The 23,210-nt window shown below is 51.1% G+C and overlaps 2 protein-coding genes and 1 pseudogene across 11 annotated transcripts in view; 2 read left to right on the top strand and 1 right to left on the bottom strand.

Annotated features, from left to right (window-relative positions):
- COL9A3 (collagen type IX alpha 3 chain) overlaps positions 1 to 9,975 on the top strand; it is a 25,017-nt gene extending 15,042 nt beyond the window's left edge. For both annotated transcript variants that reach the window (XM_001150788.8, XM_024352134.3), the window contains 8 exons: positions 779 to 814; positions 1,774 to 1,818; positions 4,676 to 4,708; positions 4,938 to 5,084; positions 5,229 to 5,283; positions 5,843 to 6,025; positions 7,444 to 7,521; positions 9,227 to 9,975. In XM_001150788.8, coding sequence (XP_001150788.3) covers positions 779 to 814; positions 1,774 to 1,818; positions 4,676 to 4,708; positions 4,938 to 5,084; positions 5,229 to 5,283; positions 5,843 to 6,025; positions 7,444 to 7,521; positions 9,227 to 9,417 — 768 coding nt within the window. In that variant the 3' untranslated portion in view covers positions 9,418 to 9,975. The remainder of the gene's footprint in view (positions 1 to 778; positions 815 to 1,773; positions 1,819 to 4,675; positions 4,709 to 4,937; positions 5,085 to 5,228; positions 5,284 to 5,842; positions 6,026 to 7,443; positions 7,522 to 9,226) is intronic.
- Positions 9,794 to 23,210, bottom strand: part of TCFL5 (transcription factor like 5) — a 20,670-nt gene continuing 7,253 nt past the window's right edge. For 2 of the 9 annotated variants that reach the window (XM_024352144.3, XM_024352143.3), the window contains exons 5-6: positions 22,922 to 23,063; positions 9,794 to 10,772 (exon numbers count right to left, since the gene is read on the bottom strand). In XM_024352144.3, the coding sequence (XP_024207912.1) occupies positions 10,650 to 10,772; positions 22,922 to 23,063 (265 nt within the window). In that variant the 3' untranslated portion in view covers positions 9,794 to 10,649. Of the gene's footprint in view, positions 10,773 to 14,729; positions 15,118 to 15,399; positions 15,459 to 20,460; positions 22,187 to 22,921; positions 23,064 to 23,210 lie in introns of those variants that run through there. The other 7 variants (XM_054674446.2, XM_024352146.3, XM_024352142.3 and 4 more) reach the window with 6 other exon arrangements.
- On the top strand, positions 14,542 to 14,870 carry LOC100612608 (Putative DPH3 homolog B; annotated as a pseudogene).

Genomic DNA, 23,210 nt, shown 5'->3' on the forward strand with positions numbered 1-23,210 from the left:
CTCTGCTAGGCAGACAGACCCCTTTTTAGACGTCAATCCCGAGAAGCCTCCAGGACACGGCTGCAGATGCCCCGTCGTTCCAGGGTGATGGTCATTCCAGGGTGATGGCCGGGGCTGTGGACACCACCACCCCATGGGGGATAGCGGGCTGTTTGTTGGCCTCCAGGCAGGACATTCCAGAGGTGGGGGCCATGCCAGCAACCTCAGGGCCTCCGAGAGATGGCAGGGCTGGCACCCGCCCTGCGGGCACTGTCCCTGTCCCAGGTGTGGGTGGGGCCTGGTGGCTGAATTTCCCTTTCACTTTAAACTCACGGGAAAGTCTCCTGCTTTTCTGCCCTTTGGGCAAGTTCTCACTTACGCGGCCATGTGAGCAAATGGACATTTTTAAAAGGGATTCATAGCAACTCCCAGACATGTTCTCATTTCACAATGCCGGGGGAAGGTGATTAGATGAGCTTTTGCATCTTTGACTCTACTGTGACGGAATTATCCTGAGATTGTGCAGAAACACCCGCAGGAATTCACGGGTGTTACAAACAGTGCAAACCTAATGGGGCTTCACTACCCACAAGGGGAGGCTGGACAGAGCCGTCGGGCCCAGAGGCTGTGAACGTGAGCTTGGCCTTTGGGCCTGTGTCTGGGAGCCGGTGTTCACAGAAGCCCTTTGTGCAGCACAGATGGAGATGTGGGGAGGTGTTTACCATTCCTGGGCCCAGGGCAGGCTCACTTTAGGAATTTCTGCCGCTCCTCTAATCCAGAGCCTTCTCTCCACACCCAGGGTCCGGGAGGTGCCGCAGGCCCTAAGGGAGACCAGGTGAGCTGGGCACAGGCTGGGGCAAAAGGAATGAAGGCAAAGCTGCACAGCTTCTCCCAGGCTCCTGTCCCGGCTCTGGCCCTGGCTGTGTTTTCGGGACACTGAGCCTCCTTTCTCCTCTTGCTGTGTCTGTCGGTCGCCCTTTCTGGCTCCTGCCCCTCCTGCTTAGCACAGAGACAGCAGCTCTGGGCACCCAGCCCCCAGGCACGCCCCGGCATCCCCCGCTGCCTTCCTGGGTGCAAACAGCTGGCCAGAGTGTCCCTGCATGGCTCTGGGTGCAACAGAAGCTGCTTCTAGTCCAGGAGGCACCAATGGGAACTCTCAAAGGGACAGAGGTGTGTCCTGCCGTCCTTCCGGAGAACTGACAGAGGGCAGGGGCTAGACTCTGCGTGTGTTTTGCAGGCAGATTCGAGATGCATTTCTGCTCTTCGAAGCACTCTTCTTTTTGGAAAAGTGTCAGGGTGGGTGGGGCCATGGTCGTGGCTGCCCTGCGCTCCTGCAGTTTCTGCTCTGGGTGGGGCCATGGTCGTGGCTGCCCTGCCCTCCTGCAGTGCCTGCTCTGCCCTCCTGCAGTGCCTGCTCTGGGTGGGTGGGGCCATGGTCTGGCTGCCCTGCCCTCCTGCAGTGCCTGCTCTCACTTCTAGGCACAAGGCCTTTCCATACGGCTGGAGGGCCTGCAGCCATCGAACCCCCACCGCAGGTTCTGCTTGGCAGAAAAGCCTCATTATGCAAACAAATGTCTTCCGTTTTTTAGCCCCGCCCCTGCCTGCAGGTCTCCCAAGGCAGGGTCCTGGGCTGCGTTTGGAGTGGGTTAAAAGGCAGCCCTGGGGCCTGGGCTTTTGGCCTCGACCTTAAGATGAACATTACACCTACGGAGGCTTGAGAGCAGGGACTTTAAGGCATGAAGTCCCTACTCATGCATGAACAGCTCTTTTAACTTGGGGGTGTATCGTTTTCAGGGTATTGCAGGTTCCGACGGTCTTCCTGGGGATAAAGGAGAACTGGTGAGTAATTAGGTAGCCTCACTGTTGCCAACAGCTGGGAGCGAGGTCGCCACTGTGGCTGGGGAGCAGTCCTGGGGTACAGGGTCAAGATCTGCAGCTCCCGGTGGAAGATCGGCAGCTCTGCTGGGCAGCGTGGGGATGGAGCAGGGTCGGGCAGAGGCCTTGGCCACTGGCCGTCCCTTAGCAAGTGGGCAGGGCCTGGCAGGGAAACTCAGCGGCTCTGGAGTCTGACCTGACCTGGTGCTCAGACGTGTGGGCTCCCGCACTCTGCCCCGTGGAGTGGCACCTGCATGAAGCAGTCACAGCTGCGTTTTTGTTTTTTTGTTTTTGGTTTTTTGGGGTTTTTTGTTTTTTGTTTTGAGACGAGTCTCACTCTGACACCCAGGCTGGAGTGCAGTGGCGGGATCTCGGCTCACTGCAACCCCCGCCTCCCGGGTTCACGCCTTTCTTCTGCCTCAGCCTCCCAAGTACCTGGGACTACAGGCACCCGCCACCATGCCCGGCTAATTTTTTGTATTTTTAGTAGAGACGGGGTTTCACCGTGTTAGCCAGGATGGTCTCGATCTCCTGACATCGTGATCCTCCCGCCTTGGTCTCTCAAAGTGCTGGGATTACAGGCGTGAGCCACCGCACCCGGCCGGGGTTTTTTTTTGAGACGAAGTTTTGCTCTGTTGCCCAGGCTGGAGCACAGTGGCGCGATCTCGGCTCACTGCAGCCTCTGCCTCCTGGGTTCAAGCGAGTTTCCTGCCTCAGCCTCCTGAGTAGCCAGGATTATGGGCCCTCCCACAGTCGACTAATTTTTTGTGTTTTGGGGGGTTTTGTTTGTTTGTTTGTTTTTGAGATGGAGTCTCGCTCTTTCGCCCAGGCTGGAGTGCAGTGACGCCATCTCGGCTCACTGCAACCTTCCCAGTTCAAGCGATTCTCCTGCCTCAGCTTCCTGAATAGCTGGGATTACAGGCGCCCGCCACCATGCCCGGCTAATGTTTGTATTTTTAGTAGAGACAAGGTTTTACCATGCTGGCCAGGCTGGTCTCGAATTCCCGACCTCAGGCAATCTGCCCGCCTCAGCCTCCCAAAGTGCTGGGATTACAGGTACGAGCCACCGCCCCTGGCCTAATTTTTGTATTTTTAGTAGAGACGGGGTTTCACCATGTCGGCCAGGCTGGTCTCAAACTCCTGACCTCAGGTGATCCGCCTGCCTCAGCCTCCCAAAGTGCTGGGATTACAGGCGTGAGCCGCCGTGTCAGGCCCACAGCTGGTTTTTAACTGAAGAAAACTCCACTTCCACAGGCCTAAAACTCAGGTGAAGCATAAAATTACGTTCTTGTTTGAGTCCCTTGATAGACACATTTCTCCTTATGGAGGTAACAAATGGAGCAGTCGTGAGTCCGAGGGAAGGACAGCCTTTCTGGCTTTCCCGAGGGGGTTTTTCATCTATGATTAAGTCTTTCCTTTGTGTCTGGGTGAAATAGAAACAGCCTAGCCCCAGGGACCCCAGTCTCTGGCAGACCCCCGCAGCCCAGTGTAAACTTTTTATGCCTGGGGACAAAAGACCTCAGTTGTATGTGTTTCATTTACTGAATTCTTTTTTTATTTTTTTTTGAGACGGAGTCTTGCTCTGTCCCCAGGCTGGAGTGCAGTGGTGTGATCTCAGCTCACTGCAATCTCTGCCTCCTGCGTTCAAGCGATTCTCCTGCCTCAGCCTCCCGAGTAGCTGAGACTACAGGTGCCTACCATCACACCCGGCTAATTTTTGTATTTAGTAGAGATGGGGTTTCACCATATTGGCCGGGCTGGTCTCAAACTCCTGACCTTGTGATCCGCTCGCCTTGGCCTCCCAAAGTGCTGGGATTACAGGCGTGAGCCACCGCGCCCAGCCCATTTAGTGAATTCTTAGACAGCACTGACAAATGGACCCTGGAAATCTCAGAAGCTGCCCTACCTGGCCACTGTTGCTGGTGGGGTGAGGGGCAGAGCCCCTTGCAGGCGGAAAACCTAAGGCTTTGCTCTCAGCTACTCGCACGGTCGGGCTGTGTGAGGTGACCCCCTACCCTCCTGGCCTCAGCGGAGCATGCTGTCTGGGCCCGGTCGGTCCCTCTGCTGTGCGGTTAGACTGTGTCAGTCTGTTTTCTGCAGCTGTAACAGACCACCACAGCTTGGGTAGTTTACAAGGAAAAGAGATCCATGTGGCTCCTAGTTCTGGAGGCTGGGAAGCCCAAGACCGAGGGGTGCATCCATCGAGGGCCTCCCCACTGCGTCATTCCATGGTGGAAGGCAGAAGGGCCAAGAGGAGGTGCCAGAGAGAGGGAAGGGGCCCAACCCATCCTTTTCATGAGGAACCCACTGCGGAGACAACGGTGTTAGTTTACTCCGGAGAGCCGAGCTCTCAAACCTAATCACCTCTTAATAGCATTGCAGTGCAGTGGCCGTTCAATTGCAGCATGTGTTTTGGAGGAGACATTAACCCGGCTGACTATGTGTTGACGCACCTGGGGCCAGTCATTCCTGAGGACCCAGCTGGAGGGGGTTCCAGGGTTTTAGGGCAGAGAGGTTCAGCCCAGCATTAGGCGTGTTAGTAAGAAAAAGGAATGGAAACAAAGTAAGCGTGTGTAAGAGACAGCACCGTGCAGCTAACAAAGTCACTCTTCCCGGGAAAGTAAGTTTTTAAAAAGCTTCAATCAATCAGTGCAATCACAGAAATATAAAAAATGTATATAGAAGAACGGAAGGAACCACTGTCAATATTTGGATGTCGTCTAATAGCAGGTGTGTGGATGATTTGATTTATCCTCAACTGGCTACTTCCCACCCACCCAACAATACACTTAGTTCAAACACACAACTTTTCTCTTCACAGGGTCCCAGCGGCCTGGTCGGACCCAAAGGAGAGGTGAGTGCCTGGCGACTGTTCCGATGACACCATCCATGGGCGCCTGCTGGCTTCCTGCCCACCTCTGGGCAACCAGGCGGCCCTGCAGGGCACTGCCCAGATCTGAGATGTAAAAAAGCTTGCTCTGGTCAAGGCTGGGCAAGACGGCTCCGTGCCGGCCGGGAAAGAGCACGTCGGGGTGGCTCTGGGCTCCTGGGCTCGCCCCTGACCTTCCTCTGTTTCTCTGCAGTCTGGCAGTCGAGGGGAGCTGGGCCCCAAAGGCACCCAGGGTCCCAACGGCACCAGCGGTGTTCAGGGTGTCCCCGGGCCCCCCGGTCCTCTGGGCCTGCAGGGCGTCCCGGGTGTTCCTGGCATCACGGGGAAGCCGGGAGTTCCGGTACGTCGCTTTTCCGGCTTTTCCAGCTTTCACAGGGTTGAGATCGTGTTTTTTCCGGAAGGAAGTTACTTTGCGGGGTGACGGTGGGAATGCCTCACCGAGGCTGCCGCCCCCATGCTGACGAATGTGTGGGGTGAATTCCAGGGGAAGGAGGCCAGCGAGCAGCGCATCAGGGAGCTGTGTGGGGGGATGATCAGCGGTAAGTCAGCCACCCTCACCGGCTGCAGCGGGGCCCATCCCCGCCTGGGGGTCCCGTGCCTTGGGCTACACACACAGCCTTCGCGCCACTGCTTTCCAGCCAAAGTGAGCCCCTAGCACTCACCCCGCCTGTTAGCCCTTGGGGGTCCACGTCTGCCTTGGCGTCCGCCTGTCCTCTGCACCGGAGGATGGCCCCAGAGGACGGCCCACGCTCCCGCCCCGGATTCAACCAGATTCCCAGCACGCAGCAGATGCCCTAAAGCCTGCCGAATGCGATGGGTACAAGAACAGCGGAGTGTGCCCCTGTGGCTGGCAGGGCAGGTCCCTAAACACCCCCAAGGGCACTTCCTTCACCTTCCCACTCAGGCTTCTCAGGCTCCAAGGGGTTGGGGGTCCTTTCTAGCTCCAGCGTTCATCACCCCAAAGCAGTTAAACCATTTTCCATCAATCAGAAGGAAAACTTCCTTCTGGAAGACAGCACCGTGTATTTTATGCTTTATGTAACAATACTTTTGATGATCCTCTCTCGAGTAAACGCCTGCACCCTTGTTTTCCCAAAGAACAAATTGCACAGTTAGCCGCGCACCTAAGGAAGCCTTTGGCACCCGGGTCCATTGGCCGGCCCGGTCCAGCTGGCCCCCCTGGGCCCCCAGGACCCCCAGGCTCCATTGGTCACCCTGGCGCTCGAGGACCCCCCGGATACCGCGGTCCCACTGGGGAGCTGGGAGACCCCGGGCCCAGAGGTGAGTGTTTGACCCCATGACACGGTCACCCTGCTGTAAAAATCCCTGAGACTGACTTGTTAGTAGGCGCTGCTTCTGGTGCCTGCCATGCGCCCTCAGGGGTAACCCCTGGAACGTGGGGGCCTCTCATGTTTTGGGGCCTAGCGCAGTTAACTCCTTGGTAATCCTGTGGGAACTGGAACATTTTTAAAATGTGATGTTTTTCTCAAATACCATTAGAACAATATTTGGCAGGGAGGGATTGATTAAAAATGTGACGAAGGCTGGGCACGGTGGCTCACGCCTGTAATCCCAACACTTTGGGGGGCTGAGGTGGGCAGATCACGAGGTCGGGAGTTCAAGACCAGCCTGACCAACATGGTGAAACCCCGTCTCTACTAAAAATACAAAAATTAGCTGGGCATGGTGGCACACGCCTGTAATCCCAGCTACTCAGGAGGCTGAGGCAGGAGAATCTCTTGAACCCTGAAGGCAGAGGTTGCAGTGAGCTGAGATCGCACCATTGCACTCCAGCTTGGGCGACAGAGTGAGACTCCATCTCCATAAAAGAAAAAAAAAATGTGAGGAATGGCCGGGCGCGGTGGCTCATGCCTGTAATCCCAGCACGTTGGGAGGACGAGGCAGGTGGATTACTGGAAGTCAGGAGTTCAAGACCAGCCTGGTCAACATGGTGAAACCCCGCCTCTACTAAAAATACAAAATTAGCCAGGCAAAACACAGATGTAAGATTTGAATGATGCAATTAGAGGGATGTGAAAATGCCCTTAGGTGAACCATGGGTGGAAAATCATTTAAAACATGATTACAAAATATTAATAAATACTCAACTGCTTAATAGGCTTCAATATTTTGAACAAAACTAAAATCCCATTCAAATTGGCTGCCGGAGGTCAGGGAGGTGGTTCAGCCGTGCACGGCTCAGCAGCAGGCATAGGTTCTGACGGCTGTGCCACTGGGCGGTTTCACTGTGGGAACATCTGAGTTCACTTACGCAAGCCCGGCCTCCTGCACCCCTGGGCCGTGTGCCAGAGCCTGGGGTTTATGGCTGCAGACCTGCACAGCCTGTTACTGGGCTGGGTCTTGTGGGCGGTTCTAACCTGGTGGTGGGTATCTGTGTTAAATACATCCAAACACGGGAAAGGTGTGGTAAAAATTGGGTATGGTAATCTTAAGGGACCACTGTCACCTATGCGGTGTGTCGTCCACCTGCAGCCGTCCTGCAGTCTAAGACTGTGTACAGGTGGGTCCCTCTTGTCGGACCCCGTCAAGCCCTACGCGTGTGACATCTGTACTTTTCTAAATGTTTCCACTTCAGTGAAAAGCTGGCACCCTGTTTGTTACAAAGGTGATCAGACACCGCTGTGGTGTGGCTGCAACAGATACTCTAACCATATGTCTGTGTCCACACCTCGTGACAGGAAACCAGGGTGACAGAGGAGACAAAGGCGCGGCAGGAGCAGGGCTGGACGGGCCTGAAGGAGACCAGGGGCCCCAAGGTAGGAGTCCACGGCCAGCAAGGCTTCACTGGGTGACATCTCTTCCGCCATCTTGTAGCTTTATGTGGGGCGTGCTTGGGTTGTGAATGGGTCTCTTTTCCTCTTCTCTTGGCAAAGCAGTCTTAGAGACAAGATTAGGAATTGTCTCAATAACCACTTTAATACATAAAAGTTTAATCAGGGCTGGGCGCGGTGGCTTACACCTGTAATCCCAGCACTTTGGGAGGCTGAGGCAGACGGATAACCTGAGGTCAGCAGTTTGAGACCAGCCTGGCCAACACAGTGAAACCCCATCTGTATTAAAAATACAAAAATGAGCCGGGCGTGGTGGCGGGCGCCTGTAATCCCAGATACTTGGGAGGCTGAGACAGGAGAATCGCTTGAACCCGGGAGGTGGAGGTTGCAGGTTGCAGTGAGCCAAGATGGTGCCACTGCCTTCCAGCCTGGCGACAGAGCGAGACTCCATCTCAAAAAAAAAAAAGTTTAATCAGTAAGCAGATCCTCCTGGATCTATTTTAGCTAAGTCAATTTGGTTAGATTCTGTTTAAGCTACTATCTATTTCAGTTAAAGTATAACAGAATTTTCTCTTAATTGACCTGTGCATACATTGAATATTTCCATTTCTAATGTCAAAAATAAATGCTTTGTCACGGAGGGAGGCAGCGCCAGGATCCTTGGCAAAGGCCATCCCCTGCCTGCCCCTGTCTTAGCCTGGTGCCTTCTCAAAACCAGGAGGCCTTAGACTCCAAGGATGTGTGTGTCCAGATGAGAAGGATCCCGAACAGTCTTTAAGAAGGCACCCGCTCCCACCTCTGCCTGGGTGTCCCTGGAGCCCTCTCCTCTCCTCTCCTCCACGCACTCACACTGCTCTCTGGATGTCCTGGAGCCCTCTCCTCTCCTCCACCCACCCCACCTCTCCCTGGGTGCCCTGGAGCCCTCTCCTCTCCTCCACCCACCCCACCTCTCCCTGGGTGCCCTGGAGCCCTCTCCTCCCCTCCATGCACGCACGCTGCTCTCTGGGTGCCCTGGAGCCCTCTCCCCTCCTCCCTTCCACGCACACACACTGCTCTCTGGGTGCCCCATGCTCCTGGACTCTCCTTTGCTGACCTAGCTCTGCCTCTACCTGGTGTCCAAACGCACAGGGGTCCCAGGCCACAGCCACGTCTCTCCGCCTGTGGCTCTGAACAGCATCTGTGTTGCACTTGCTGGTGGACAGCAGCCTCCCGGCCGCACCATGCCCACACCATTCTGGACTTTGTCACCTCATCTCAGTGAAGGGCTCTGACACCCCCCACTTAGGCGGCTGACTCCCTCTTCCCTCACACCCAGGCCTCCCATGTTTCCACTGTCATCACTCACCAAAGCCACCCCACAACCCCCCACTCCGGGCCCCCTGCTCACTCCAAATCCACTCCTTACACAGCCCCCACCATACCCGCGTAAGTCAGAGTGCGGGTGTCCTCAGGACGGCTCTGCACCCCTGCCTGGGGCTGGCCTCGCCTGGCCTTCTCCGGACACTCCCAACCGCCAGCCCCGCGGAGAGCCTTTGTGTGCCCTGTTCCCTCGGCCTCCCCACCCCCTGCGGCCTCCCCCCAAGTGAAGAGTGAGCTGATGGAAGAGCAGGGCTTGCCCGCAGCTGGACGTCAAGTCCCCCTGCTTTCAGTCCGGGCTGCAGCTGAACTCACCTTTCTGCTCTGTCCCAAGGACCCCAAGGCGTGCCCGGCACCAGCAAGGACGGCCAGGACGGTGCTCCCGGCGAGCCTGGGCCTCCCGGAGATCCTGGGCTTCCAGGTGCCATTGGGGCCCAGGGGACACCGGGGATCTGCGACACCTCAGCCTGCCAAGGAGCCGTGTTAGGAGGGGTCGGGGAAAAATCAGGCTCTAGAAGCTCATAAAATTCAACGTGAGGAAGCAAGTGACAAGGACGCCTGAAGCACGGTGGATGGTCATGAAGGAGCGGGGGTGTGGCAGGCGGGTGACGTCCAGGAGAGGGAGCGCCCCTGGCTGCCCCTCGGCCGCCAACTGGACGCGTGGGCCCTGCCAGCGAGCACCCTCATCGGGCTGTCGCCTGACAGCATACCTCAAAAGGCCCTAGCTAATAAACCTGTAAGCCCAGCATTTGAGAGAAGGTAGGGTGTGTATATATAAAAGGTGTACAACTCCACGAGGTGAAAAATATTCAGTAACTTGTTTACATAGCATTTGTGTAAAGACTATGATCTCGTCCCAATAAAATGATATATTAAATCTTCAGATTGACTGGCTACAGAGTAACAAAAAATAAAGAATTTAATGTACAGTAAATTCTCTCCCATACAAAGGTCTAGTCTGATGTTTTGTGTACAAACTCACATCTCCAATTAACAGTATTTATTGAGGGTGACTTTGTATTGCACTAACGTCTATTGCTATTACCTGTTGTGATAAATAAAGCCACTCATTGAAAAACTCAATTCCAAACACCACAGTTTGTGACACATGAAGTAATGAATGACTCTTGGTATGAAAACGTGGCATTTAAGCATCTACTGTGACAGTATTTCATTTGTGGACAAAAGTAGCTTTAAAGCAAGTATCTGGAAAATTTTTAGCACACAGGTTTAAAATGGTCCTGCACGTTGCAATACAGCAGCACGTGACTCAGAGTCATGACAAGGGGGTGTGATATAACAAATGAAATAAAATTTCCAAACTGTTTTTAGTTAACAATTTAACTTGTTCCAATTGCTAAAGGGGCATATTTAAAAGGTAAGTAAGTAAAAAGCCGTGTACTTTTTAAGATTAAAGAAAGTACAAAGGATGTCAATTTTTTAAGTTATCATGTTAAGAAAACATGATGGAATCAGAGCATTGAGAAAATGCTTACTAATTATTACTAATTAATTATTACTAATTATTAAGATGGCTTCATCCCCAAATGGTCTAAGAGGACATTCATGGATAAGCATTTGCTTCTAGATAAATATTTTTACAAAATGTGCTCTCAAAGTCCCTACTGGAGTCCCGTCAGCTTGAGTCACGCCCTTTTCGAGTCAGACTAGCCGAGCAGAGCTCCAGGGTTGCAGAAGACGTGCACAGATCACGAAGGAATGGCTGTTCACTCCCCGAGGATTCCTGTTCAGTCCGATCACTTGATCTCCATCGAGGGGCTGCTCTGTAAACTCCCCTGTGCAGGACAGGTCACCAAGGAGTCCGGTCTGGTCAGCTTTAGCCTTCGGCCAGTTTTACCGCAAAATACGCTCTCAAATTCCTGCAGTGAAGAAGTGACGGTTAACGTACTGAATTAACTGACATGAAAACTGCTGTCTTCCAAAGTGCAAAAGGTTGAAATTAAGAGCTAATGACTTTAGAATACGCTGTTTTAAGGTGTCATTCACAAACTTGTGTCTTACCTCACAAGGGGATTTATATAATAAACAGATTTTAACATTTTTTTTTTCAAATAGCAGTTACACTGTACATGTACTTTTATTTAGTTTTTCCAATACTCAGAATGTCTGGCCACATTGTATTGATTTTATTGTGGTAAAATATACATGACATGAATGTTTCAACCGTTAACAGGCCCTAGCTAATAAACCTGTAAACCCAGCGTTTGAGAGAAGGTAGAGTGTATATATTAAACGTTTCAGGCTGGGCGCGGTGGCTCATGCCTATAATCCCAGCACTTTGGGAGGCCGAGGTGGGTGGATCACCTGACGTCAGGAGTTCAGGACCAGCCTGATTAACATGGTGAAACCCCGTCTCTACTAAAAATACAAAAATTAGCTGGGCGTGGTGGCAAGCATCTTGTGACCCCAGCTACTTGGGAGGCTGAGGCAGGACAATCTCTTGAGCCTGGGAGGTGGAGGTTGCAGTGAGCTGAGATCATGCCATTGCACTCCAGCCTGGGCAACAAGAGTGAAACTCCATCTCAAAAAAAATAAATTTTTAAAAAGTTTCGACCATTAGGCCGGGTGCGGTGGCTCATGCCTGTAATCCTAGCACTTTGGGAGGCCGGGGCAGGCGGATCACCTGAGGTCGGGAGTTTGAGACCAGCCTGACCAGCATGGAGAAACCCCGTCTCTATTAAAAATACAAAATTAGCCGGGCGTGGTGGCACATGCCTGTAATCCCAGCTACTAGGGAGGCTGAGGCAGGAGAATGGCTTGAACCTGGGAGGCAGAGGTTGCGGTGAGCCGAGATTGAGCCATTGCACTCCAGCCTGGGCAACAAGAGTGAAACTCCATCTCAAAAAAATAAATTTTTAAAAAGTTTCAACAATTAACAAGTCAGGGGCATCTACCCCCACCCCAGGGCGACTGCCTTGCCCTCTGCACTGCCACACACTCAGGGTTCCAAGGCCAGCAAGGTGGAGGTGCTGCTCGCTGAGATGGCTCTGTCCTTGGGGAGACCCTGCCAGCAGGGTGGGGGTGGGCTGAGCTTGCTCCTGTCACACCACCTGTCTTTTACAAAAGGCCTCAATTATAATGGTGGGGTCAGTCTTAACCTCCCGAAGGAGACTGAGAGGAAGAGAGGGGCACAGGTGACGGCCCGATGAGAGGCGCCAACCACCACGGGCAGAATGTGGAAATGGCTGTGGGACAAATCATTCCCTTTCCAACAAATGAATGAACGCTGAGGAAGAAAGGAAGGGGGAACTATTACGGGTTAAGATGTATTTAAAAACTATCAACCAAATGCGATGTTTGGATCCTGATTCAAATGAGCCGACCGTAGAGACACCTGTGGGCTCACGGGAGCTTCTGCTCAGATTCGGGAAGGAGACTCAGGTGGGTAATAAGGAGTGAAGGCTTTCAGGAAGGAGACTGATACCGCGGTTGTGTTGTGAAACAGGCCTTTTCTTTCTGAAGATATATTTATGAATGAAATGATGTCTGGAATTGTTTTAAAATAATTCAGCGGGGGTGGGAGGGCGAGGGGATAGGTGAAACAAGCTGATGCCTGGAACTGAGTTAGAGGGACCTGGGAGTTCACTTTCTATTTCTGTGCAGACTTGAAAATTTCCATAAGTTGGTTTTAAAACATAGCATTCTACACGATTAAATCCAGGTTTATATAGTTTTTATTGTGGTATTAAAATATAGCACAAAATTTGCCTTTTAAGCACGTGTAAGTGTACAGTGGAGCAGCGTGAAGTCCACTCACAGTGCTGTGCAGCCGCCACCACCTTTTCATCACCCTAAACAGAAACTCCGTACCCATTAAACACTAACTCCACACCGCTCCGGCCCCCAGCCCCTGGCACGTACCAGTCCACTTTCTGTCTCTGAATCTGACGGCTCTAGGTGCCTTGTTTACGGAATCCCACAGGGTGTGCCCTGTTGTGACTGGCTTATTTCACTCAGCATAATGACCTCGGGCCATCCATGCTGTAGCCTGTGTCAGAATTTCATTCCTTTTCATGGCTGAGTAAGATTCTGTTCTGTGCTTGTAACACATTTGTTTATTCATTCATCTGCTGGAGCACACTTGAGTCATTTCCACCTTTTGGCCACTGTGAAAGGTGCTGCCATGAATATTCATAGAAAAGCATCCATTTGGATCCCTGTTTCACCTCTTTGGGGTTTATGCTTCTCCGGTGATTCTATGTTGAACCTTCTGAGGAGCTGTCATACTGTCTTCCACAGTGGCTGCACCATTTCACACCCCCAGCGGCAAAGCACAGGGATTCTGATGTCCCCACATCCTTGCCAACACTTGCTATTTTGTTTTTGTTTTTGAATAGCCATCCTAGTATGTGTAAAGTAGTATCTCATTGGATCTTGATTCGTATTTCCCTAACGACTAACGGCTTGGCGCATCTTTCATGGGCTTATTGGCCATCTGTGTATCTTCTCTGGAGAAATGTCTATTCAAGTTCTTTGCCCATTTTTCAGTTGTGCTGTCTTTTTTTTGGACAGGGTCTTGCTCTCTCAGGCTGGAATGCAGTGGTGCATCCACGGCTCACTGCAGGCTCAGCCTCCCGAGTAGCTGGGACTACAGGTACACACCATCACGCCTGGCTTTTAACATTTTTTTTTTGTTTTTTGTTTTTTTTTTTGAGACCGAGTCTCACTCTGTCGCCCAGGCTGGAGTGCAACAGCGTGATCTCGGCTCACTGCAACCTCCGCCTCCCTGCAACCTCTGCCTCCTGGGGTTCAAGCAATTTTCCTGCCTCAGCCTCCTGAATAGCTGGGATTACAGGCACCTGCCACCACACCCGGCTAATTTTTGTTTTTTTAGTAGAGACAGGGTTTCACCATGTTGGCCAGGCTGGTCTCAAACTCCTGACCTCTGGTGATCCACCCACCTCGGCCTCCCAGAGTGCTGGGATTACAGGCGGGAGCCACGGTTCCCAGTCTGTGTAGTCTTTTTGTTGCTGAGTTGTAGTAACTTTCTACTTAATTCAAGTCCAGGAGGACACAAGCGCCATGCTGCCATGGATTTAACTTCTGAACCATCTGGAGTGACTGGAACATTCCACCCATCCACTTTTAAGCAACTTTCCAACCAAGCAAGCTGCCATTTCCAACTACTGTGTGCACTCAGAATCTACACCTGCATATAAATATACTCATTTTCTTCCCAATTTTTTTTTTTTTTGGATATGGAGTTTCACTCTTGTCGCCCAGACTGGGGTGCAATGGCACGATCTCAGCTCACTGCAACCTTTGCCTCCTGGGTTCAACTGATTCTCCCACCTCAGCCTCCTGAGTAGCTGGGATTACAGGCATGTGCCACCACGCCCGGCTAATTTTTGTATTTTTAGTAGAGACGGGGGTCACACCGTATTGGCCAGGCTGGTCTCGAACTCCTGACCTCACGTAATCTGCCCACCTCGGCCTCCCAAAGTGCTGGGATTACAGGCGTGAGCTACGATGCCCAGCTTCTTCCCAAATTTTAAAAGGTTTTAGGATGCAATTTAAAATGACCCCACATTTTGATAATTTCCTATATTCTGACACCTAAAGCCTACATATAAAAAACACTTGCCTATTTGGCAAGATAGAATTCACCTTTCAGGACAATTAAATGAAAGTCAGAGCCCGGGCCGGCTCCGGAGAAGTTAGACCCTCGGAGCTGGTCTCAGACTGCTGGGGCGTCACCCCTTCAGCAACCCCCGCTGACCATGGCAGTATTTCATGACGAGGTGGAAATCGAGGACTTCCAATATGACGAGGACTCGGAGACATATTTCTGTCCCTGCCCATGCGGAGATAACTTCTCCATCACCAAGGAAGAGCTGGAGAATGGGGAAGGTGTGGCAATGTGTCCAGGCTGCTCTCTCATTATAAAAGTGATTTATGACAAAGATCAGTTTGCGTGTGGAGAAACAGTGCCAGTGCCTTCAGTCAACAAAGAATGAGTTAAATGCTGAGGAAGCCTTCAGGAATCCGAACCCTGAACAGCTGGAAATGAGCCCAGATAGAAACTTCAAATGCAAAGCTCCTGGCTTCGTGGAGACACAGCCATTTGTGATTTGCTGTTCTGTAGGCGTGTTGTGGATTCTTTCCATCAACTGCTGATTTCATCTTCAGGAAGCAAGTCCATAACATGATGTATCTGGAGTTTGTGCTTAGAACCTTAAATTGGAAGCATTCTTAATTATCCATCTAAATTTAAAAGAAGATAATTTAAAAAAAAAAAAGAAGGAAGGAAGAAAATAATCATCCTCAGACATAACCAGGCGCTCGTGAGATCTTCTGAACTATTTTCACACAGTGATGAGGCTAGTCCCGGCGCCTGCCTTCACTATGAACAGTTGGGCAGAGGCAGGGTTGAGTTTTGGTTCCATCTGGACCCTTGCAGGGCCCGCCCACGACCCGTCTCCTGGGAGCTGGGGCAGCTGTGAAAGAGAGGAGCAGATCCCCTTAGTCCTCCTCAGCTGAGCCCAGGCCAAAGACGTGGTACTGATGTCATCGCACTCTCAATCTGCACCTCAATCCAAATGCATCTATTAGCAACAGAACATACGTGAAATCGCTGAGTTTTAAAGGAATTTTTATAACATCAAAACATTGAGATGACAACGTACCAAAGCAGATACTCATGTTAGATTTGTGAACATGAGAAGAATAACAACAAGACGGGCGCGGTGGTGAGGGGCGCCTACGGTCCTAGCTACTCGGGAGGCTGAGGCAGGAGGAGCACCTGAGCCCAAGAGGACGAGGCTGCACTAAGCTGTGGTTGCACCGCACTCCAGCCTGGGTGACAGAATGAGGGCCCCTCGCTAGGAAAAAAAAAAAAAAGAGAGAGAGAAAGAAAAAGAAAAATAATAATACCAACAATAAAAAAAATTTTCTTAGTAAGAAAAAAGAAATAGCTCTAACTATATGTCAGGAAAATATACCAGGAAGTTATTAAGAGGAAGAAAGCGGCCGGGTGCGGTGGCTCACACCTGTAATCCCAGCACTTTGGGAGGCCGAGGCGGGCGGATCACCTGAGGTCGGGAGTTCGAGACCAGCCTCACCAACATGGAGAAACCCCATCTCTAATACAAATACAAAATTTGCCGGGGTGGTGGCGCATGCCTGTAATCCCAGCTACTCAGGAGGCTGAGGCAGGAGAATTGCTTGAACCCAGGAGGCAGACGCTGTACTGAGCCAAGATCGCGCCATTGCACGGCAGCCTGGGCAACGAGTGAAACTTCATCTCAAAAAAAAAAAAAAATTACAAGCTATTTAAGACTGAGAAACAATGAAAGCATTGCGTCCTAACCTGTGAAATGTTTCAAAAGCACACCAGGACAAATTTACTATAATGCATTGATTAGAAAACAACATAGACAAAATAAACTTTCAACCCAAGATACCAGAAAAAAATAAAACTTCAAGAAGGAAATAATAGAAATAAGGTTTTTGGATAATAAAGATAAGAGCAAATTATGATGGAAAAAGCACTACCACTGACCCCACATAAAAAACCAACAAAGTGAATGACTAAGCCCCAGAAAGACTCCAGCACGGCCCAGGCCAGAGGGGTACAGCACACCAAGGAGCTCAGGTGGCCAGAGGTAAGGAGGCATAAACTCATTAGGACAAAAAGAATGGCTTTTCTTTTTCAAGATGCTTTATTTTTAAAACAGGTCACAACACAGCGTTCGGCTCATTCTGCCACGAACAAGCTACAAACGCTTGCTCTGCAGCCGAGAGGCCCTCCAGTGGCCATGTTCAAAAACAGAATGAAAATCCGTATGTAGGCCAGGCGCGGTGGCTCAGGTTGGTAATCCCAGCACTGTGGGAGGCCGCACTGTGGGAGGCCGAGGCGGGCGGATCACCTGAGGTCAGGAGTTCGAGACCAGCCTGGCCAATATGGCAAAACCCCATCTCTACTAAAAATACAAAAATTAGCTGGGCGTGGTGGCGTGACTAAACAGCATGGGAGGCCATGATCACAGGCTGCTGGGAATGGATCCAAGAGAGGATGAAGTGGCTCAGGAGGGCAGCCAAGGAGAGCAGAGAAATGGGCGGTTGCCAGTACAGGACACGAGGTCCAGGGAGTTCTCACAGAAGGATCACGGGAGAAGTCACAGCGTGTCCGCAGGAAAGGAGGAGAGAAGGGACAGACCAGTCCGAGTCTGCAGCAGGGCCTGACAACAGACAGCACGTGAGGGACAGCGACACCGGGGCCTGATGCAGATGGCAGGGAGATGCGAAGTGGGACTCAACCACCTGCTGGTGTGAAGAAGGGAGGGACAGACACCACAAGGGAGGCCCCAGGTGTGGCTGGCACCTTCAGGGCCCCCAGCGTGCAGGGGCATCTCACAACTAAACACAACCAGCGCCCCAGACGCCATCCCGACTGGGGAAAAAGTTGCAGTGGGCACTATTGAGACAGCAGGCAAAATGTGAATAACAGTCTTGCACCAATGTTAAATGTCCTGATTTTCATCGTTGTGGATATTAAAAAGTCAACACGGGGGCTGGGCACAGTGGCTCAAGCCTGTAATGCCAGCACTTTCGGAGGCCGAGGCGGGCGGATCACCTGAGGTCAGATCGAGACCAGCCTGGCCAACATGGCGAAACACTGTCTCTACTAAAAATACAAAAATTAGCCGGGCGTGGTGGCACGCGTTTGTAATCCCAGCTACTCGGGAGGCTGAGGCAGGAGAATCGCTTGAACCCAGGAGGCGGAGGTTGCAGTCAGCCGGGATCACGCCATTGCACTCCAGACTGGGTGACAAGAGCGAGACTCCGTCTCAAAAAAAGTAAACACTGGGCCGGGCGTGGTGGCTCAGGCCTGTAATCCCAGCACTTTGGGAGGCTGAGACAGGCGGATCACGAGGTCAGGAGTTCAAAATCAGCCTGGCCAACATGGTGAAACCCTGTCTCTATTAAATACAAAAATTAGCTAGGTGTGGTGGCTCAATGGTAATCCCAGCACTTTGGGAGGCTGAGGTAGGCAGGATCACTTGAGGTCAAGAGTTTGAGACCAGCCTGGCCAACATGGTGAAACCTGGTCTCTACTAAAAATACAAAAATTAGCTGGGCATGGTGGGCCATGCCTGTAGTCCTAGCTACTCAAGAGGATGAGGCAGAATTGCCTGAACCTGGGAGGCAGAGGTTGCAGTGAGCTAAGATGACACCACCACACTTCAGCCTGGGCAAGAGAGCGAGACGCCGTCTCAAAAAAAAAACACGGAAGTATTTAAGTATAAAGAAGCATGGTGTCTGCAGCTTACTATCAAATGGATCCCAAAGATACCTGGAGAGAAACTGGGACCGGCAGGGAGAATGGAGCAAACCCGGACAGGACTACAAAGAGCTCTTTGTACTGTTCTTGCAATTTTTCTGTAAGTTTGAAATTACACCAAAATTTAAAATTACCAAAAGTAAATAGAGCCATCTAAACCCAGAATGTGGGGCATTCTCTAGACAACCGGCCTGATCTCTTCAAAGCCTCAATGCCATAGTTAATAACTGTGGGGGGGATTCTTGTAGCTCAAAGAGCTTGAAAACTGTCATCAAATGCAGTGCATAATCCATGGCTGGGTGCTGGACTGTGGAAAAAAACAGCTATGAAAGTCATTTTTAGAACATTTTGGCTGGGTGTGGTGGTTCATGCCTGTAATCCCAGCACTTTGGGAGGCCAGCCTGGGCAACATAGCAAGACCCTATTGCTACAAAAATTAAAAAACTAGTCAGGCATGGTGGCTCATGCTTGTAATCCCAGCACTTTGGAAGGCTGAGGCAGGAGGATCACCTGAGCCCAGAAGTATGAGACCAGCCTGTGAAACATGGCAAAACCCCATCCCTACAAAAATAAAATTAGCTGGGCATGATGGCACACACCTGTAGTCCTAGCTACTTAGGAGGCTGAGGCAGGAGGATTGCTTGAGCCCAGGAGGCAGAGGCTGCAGTGAGCCATAATCATGTTACTGCACTCCAGCCTGGGAGACAGCAAGACCCTGTCTCAAAAAAAAAAAACAAAACAAAATAAACATTAAAATAAAAAAATTAGGCAGGTATAGTGGCAATAAAAGAACATTTTGGGCAAATCTGAATAGTCTGTGCATTAGAGGATATGAAAAAGACTTATTATCTTGGGGAGGCGTGATCATGGCACTGGGATTCTGTGGAAGGCCTGTCTTGGAGATTTATGTAGAAATATTTAGAGATGAAGGTTCGTGTCTATAATTGTCTTTGAAATTGTGCGTGTGTACAAAGTAAATACGGTAAATGTTCATTGCTGAGACTGAAGCATGGGTGTACAGGTGTTCACTGTAATTCCTATGTTCACTAGAAAACGAACAGAAGTGAATCACTGATGGCTGACGCCGCCCTGCCCTCACCCCATACTTGTCTATCCCCTGCCTCCCGATGTCCCCACCTGACGCCCCCAGAATGCCGAGATCCTGCTTCTCTGAGTCTTCCCTCTCAGTAAACAGCCCCATCCACCCATCCACCGAGGCCAAACCCTGACGCCTTTTTCCCATCACACCCCCCAACTGGTACCGCCACAAACACAAGAAGCCTCGTGCCTTTCCTCCTCCCCAGCGCCGCCCCCTGGCAGCCATCGCCCGGCAAGCCGCATCTTCCAGCTACTGCAGACTCCTGGTTTCCACTCTCACCCCAGCCCAGCTCCTACTCCCTAGCATCCGGTGTCCCCCAGCAGCAGGGTGATATGAGTCATGTCACTCACTGCCCAAAGACTGCCGAGGCCCCCAACCCTCAGGACTAGCGGTCCACCAGGCCCCAGCCTGCCCCGGGGCCCTGCCCAGCAACACTGGCTGGCAGGCAGGCACTCCTCAGACCCTGCGGCCCGCAGGTCCTGGCTGCCAGCTCCCTGTCATTATTGGGCCTTGGTTGGGCACCTCCCTCGACCACCCAACATCACCCAATCCAAAGCAGCCCCCGAGTCCGGCTGGCTCGCAGCAGCACCCTCCACCCGCAAGGGCCTGCTCCCGCTGTCTTCACGTTTACTCGTCCCCTGCCTCTGCCTCCCTCCATGCCAGACATGCCTCTATCTTGCGCAGGTATCCCAGCACCTTCAGCAGTGCCTGGTCACACTGGAAAAGACCTGCTGAGTGAAATGTGTACCAAAATAATGTAGAGAAATCACTTAAAACTCTCATGTATTACGTCTTTAAGGACAAAAATATGCATCCAAGTAAAAGGGGGCAGTCACTAAAGAAACAATTAAGAACCCATGTGTTTCGGCTTTTTATGTTCTAATTCCCCGAAAAAATTGTGAACTGACTTGACCTCAGCCTGTTTCTTGGTGGGTCTAATAATGTGACCCAGAAGTAATCAGATTCAATGTAATTACATTTCAGAAATATTCAGCAAACATAATGTATGTAAAGTATCATATCCATAAACATTTGGTCTACTTAATCTTTGACTATACATACAATTAACATTTTTTAATTTCAAAAATTATAAATGCCTTCGTCTTGAGTAAATCAGATCAATAATGATTTACTAATAGATACACAAAGCCAAAACATTAAAGCATTTTTTAAAACACAAAAGCTTTATTTTATCAAAACAAATCAACAGTCTACCTCTAACAATAATCTTCAAGAGTAACTGCATTGTAAATAACCATAAACGATCCGATCAGAATACATTCAACATAGCATCGCTATAGAATGCAATTAAATGTATAATGTAAATAAACAACTTAAATTATGCAACTCGCAAGATGTAAATGTCATGTGGACACAGAAAAGGAACAGAGACAAGACAAACTATTGCCTGGCGCTGAAGAGACGAGCCCTCACTCAACACAGCCCAGCTGCGGGGACCTCTCTCTAGCCCCACCATGACGTAGACACAGGAGCCCTTCTTTTGAGATGGAGTCTCGCTCTGTCACCCAGGCTGCAGTGCAGGGGTGCTATCTTGGCTCACTGCAACCTCCGCCTCCCGGGTTCAACAATTCTCCTGCCTCAACCTCCTGAGTAGCTGGGACTACAGGCGCCACCACGCCTGGCTAATTTTTGTATTTTTAATAGAAACGGGGTCTCATCATGTTGGCCAAGCTGGTCTCGAACTCCTGGCCTCAAATGATCCACCTGCCTCGGCCTCCCAGAGTGCTGGGATCACAGGCATGAGTCACTGCGCCAGGCCTGGGAGCCCTTCTTGGAAGAGGTCCTTGTTTGTTGCAGCAACCTTAGCTTGTTCTCTAGTCAGACTCCTGCCTGGGTCAACAGCAGCAATTCCCCAACAGCTTGGACCAGGTACAAAGTCAGGACCCTGTGGATCTATTTCACTAAGGTCTGCTCACTCCTAGAGGGCCAAAGAGCCACTGACCCTGGCCACTGCAACGCTGAGGACGGGACCTGGAACTCGGGTCCCCCAAAGGCAGGGCCCAGGACCCTGGAACTCAGGTCCCCCGAAGGCAGGGCCCAGAACCCTGGAACTGGGGTCCCCCGAAGGCAGGGCCCAGAACCAGCCCTGTGACTGACACCTTCTTCCTTTTAGGCCACTGAGGGGCTGACTGAACTCCCGCATTCAAATCACACATCTAGTTCCAGCCAACCACGATGGCTTGCTGCAGGCCACTGCCACGACCACACAGACAGGATCACAGCAGGCTGGCTGTCCTGAGGGACTGCATATGCTGGCGCTAACACGCCGGCTCCTCCCTAGTCACCCGGTCCACAGAAGTATATTCACCCGGTCCACAGAAGTATAGTCACCCGGTCCACAGAAGTATATTCACCTGGTCCACAGAAGCATAGTCACCTGGTCCGCAGAAGTATATTCACCCATTCCACAGAAGCACAGTCACCCAGTCTGCAGAAGTATATTCACCAAGTCCACAAAGGTATAGTCACCCAGTCCACAAAAGTATGTTCACCCAGTCCATGGAAGTATAGTCACCCAGTCTGCAGAAGTACATTCACCCAGTCAGCAGAAGTATATTCACCCAGTCCGCAGAAGTATAGTCACCTAGTCCGCAGAAGCATGGTCACCCGGTCGGCTGAAGTACATTCACCCAGTCCGCAGAAGTATAGTCACCCGGTCCACAGAAGTACATTCACCCGGTCCACAGAAGTACATTCACCCGGTCCACAGAAGTATATTCACCCGGTCCACAGAAGTACAGTCACCCGGTCCACAGAAGTATATTCACCCGGTCCACAGAAGCATAGTCACCTGGTCCGCAGAAGTATATTCACCCAGTCCACAGAAGTATAGTCACCCAGTCCACAGAAGTATATTTCTTATTAACCTGCTGGGCATATTTGAAGTCCAGATCAGACTATTTGACACTTATCTGCATTTTTGTTTCTCTTTCTTTTTTGGGGTGGGTGGGGGTGGGGCAGGGTCTTGCCCTGTTGCCCAGGCTGGAGTGCAGTGGTATGATCTCAGCTCACTGCAGCCTCGACCTCCCTGGCTCAATTGATCCTCCCTCCCAGCCCCCGCCCCGAGCAGCTGGGACTACAGGCATACGCCACCACACCAGGCTAATTTTTGTATTTTTTAGTAGAGATGGGGTCTTGCCATGTTGCCCAGGCTGGTCTCAAACTCCTGGGCTCAAGAGATCCTCCCACTTCAGCCTCCCAAAGTGCTGGGATTACAGACGTGAACCACTGTGGCTGGCCGGTTTTTGTTTTTCTATTCTTGCTTTTATCCCTTTCACAAGTTTTTCTGAGGGCAAAAATCATGTCCTACACACCCGTCAGTCCCAGTGCAATATACCGTACACAGCAGGTGCCCAATTTGCTATCTGACAATTGCCTCTTCACAGTTATTTACACACTGAGTGTAACACATGCAGGCTGTGACTATTACTTTAATAAATGACAAGTTATATCATTAAAGAGCAGAGCTTTGCTCATACTGGACTTAGTATTTGACATTAGATTCCAGGAAACAAAGGATAGTTTGAGTTATCCTTAGGAAAAAGGAGGGACATTGTTAAGTAAAATTTGTAAAATTCTGAAAATCTACCTGGCCTACCACTAACCTTTTTAAGAGAATCTCCATGTCTTTCCTGGATGTATTTCAGGAATGCTGTGGTCCACTGCAGAGTTGTGGCCTTGTCAGTCTCGGCATTGCAGAACGGCACTAAGAGATTCAACTCATCACAGCAAATGCGGATTCTGCGCCTACAGTCAAAACCCAAAGTCATCACCAAGAGAGACCGGAGCAAAACAAACATGTAAAAGGAAGCGTCTCCTGTAGTACTTGAGGGAACCAGAGCTCGTGCAGCCTGGCCACTGAGTGCCACGGAAGCGCCTGTCACCACAGGAAGC

Source organism: Pan troglodytes, chromosome 21 (assembly GCF_028858775.2).
Source record: "Pan troglodytes isolate AG18354 chromosome 21, NHGRI_mPanTro3-v2.0_pri, whole genome shotgun sequence".
Lineage (NCBI taxonomy): Eukaryota > Metazoa > Chordata > Mammalia > Primates > Hominidae > Pan > Pan troglodytes.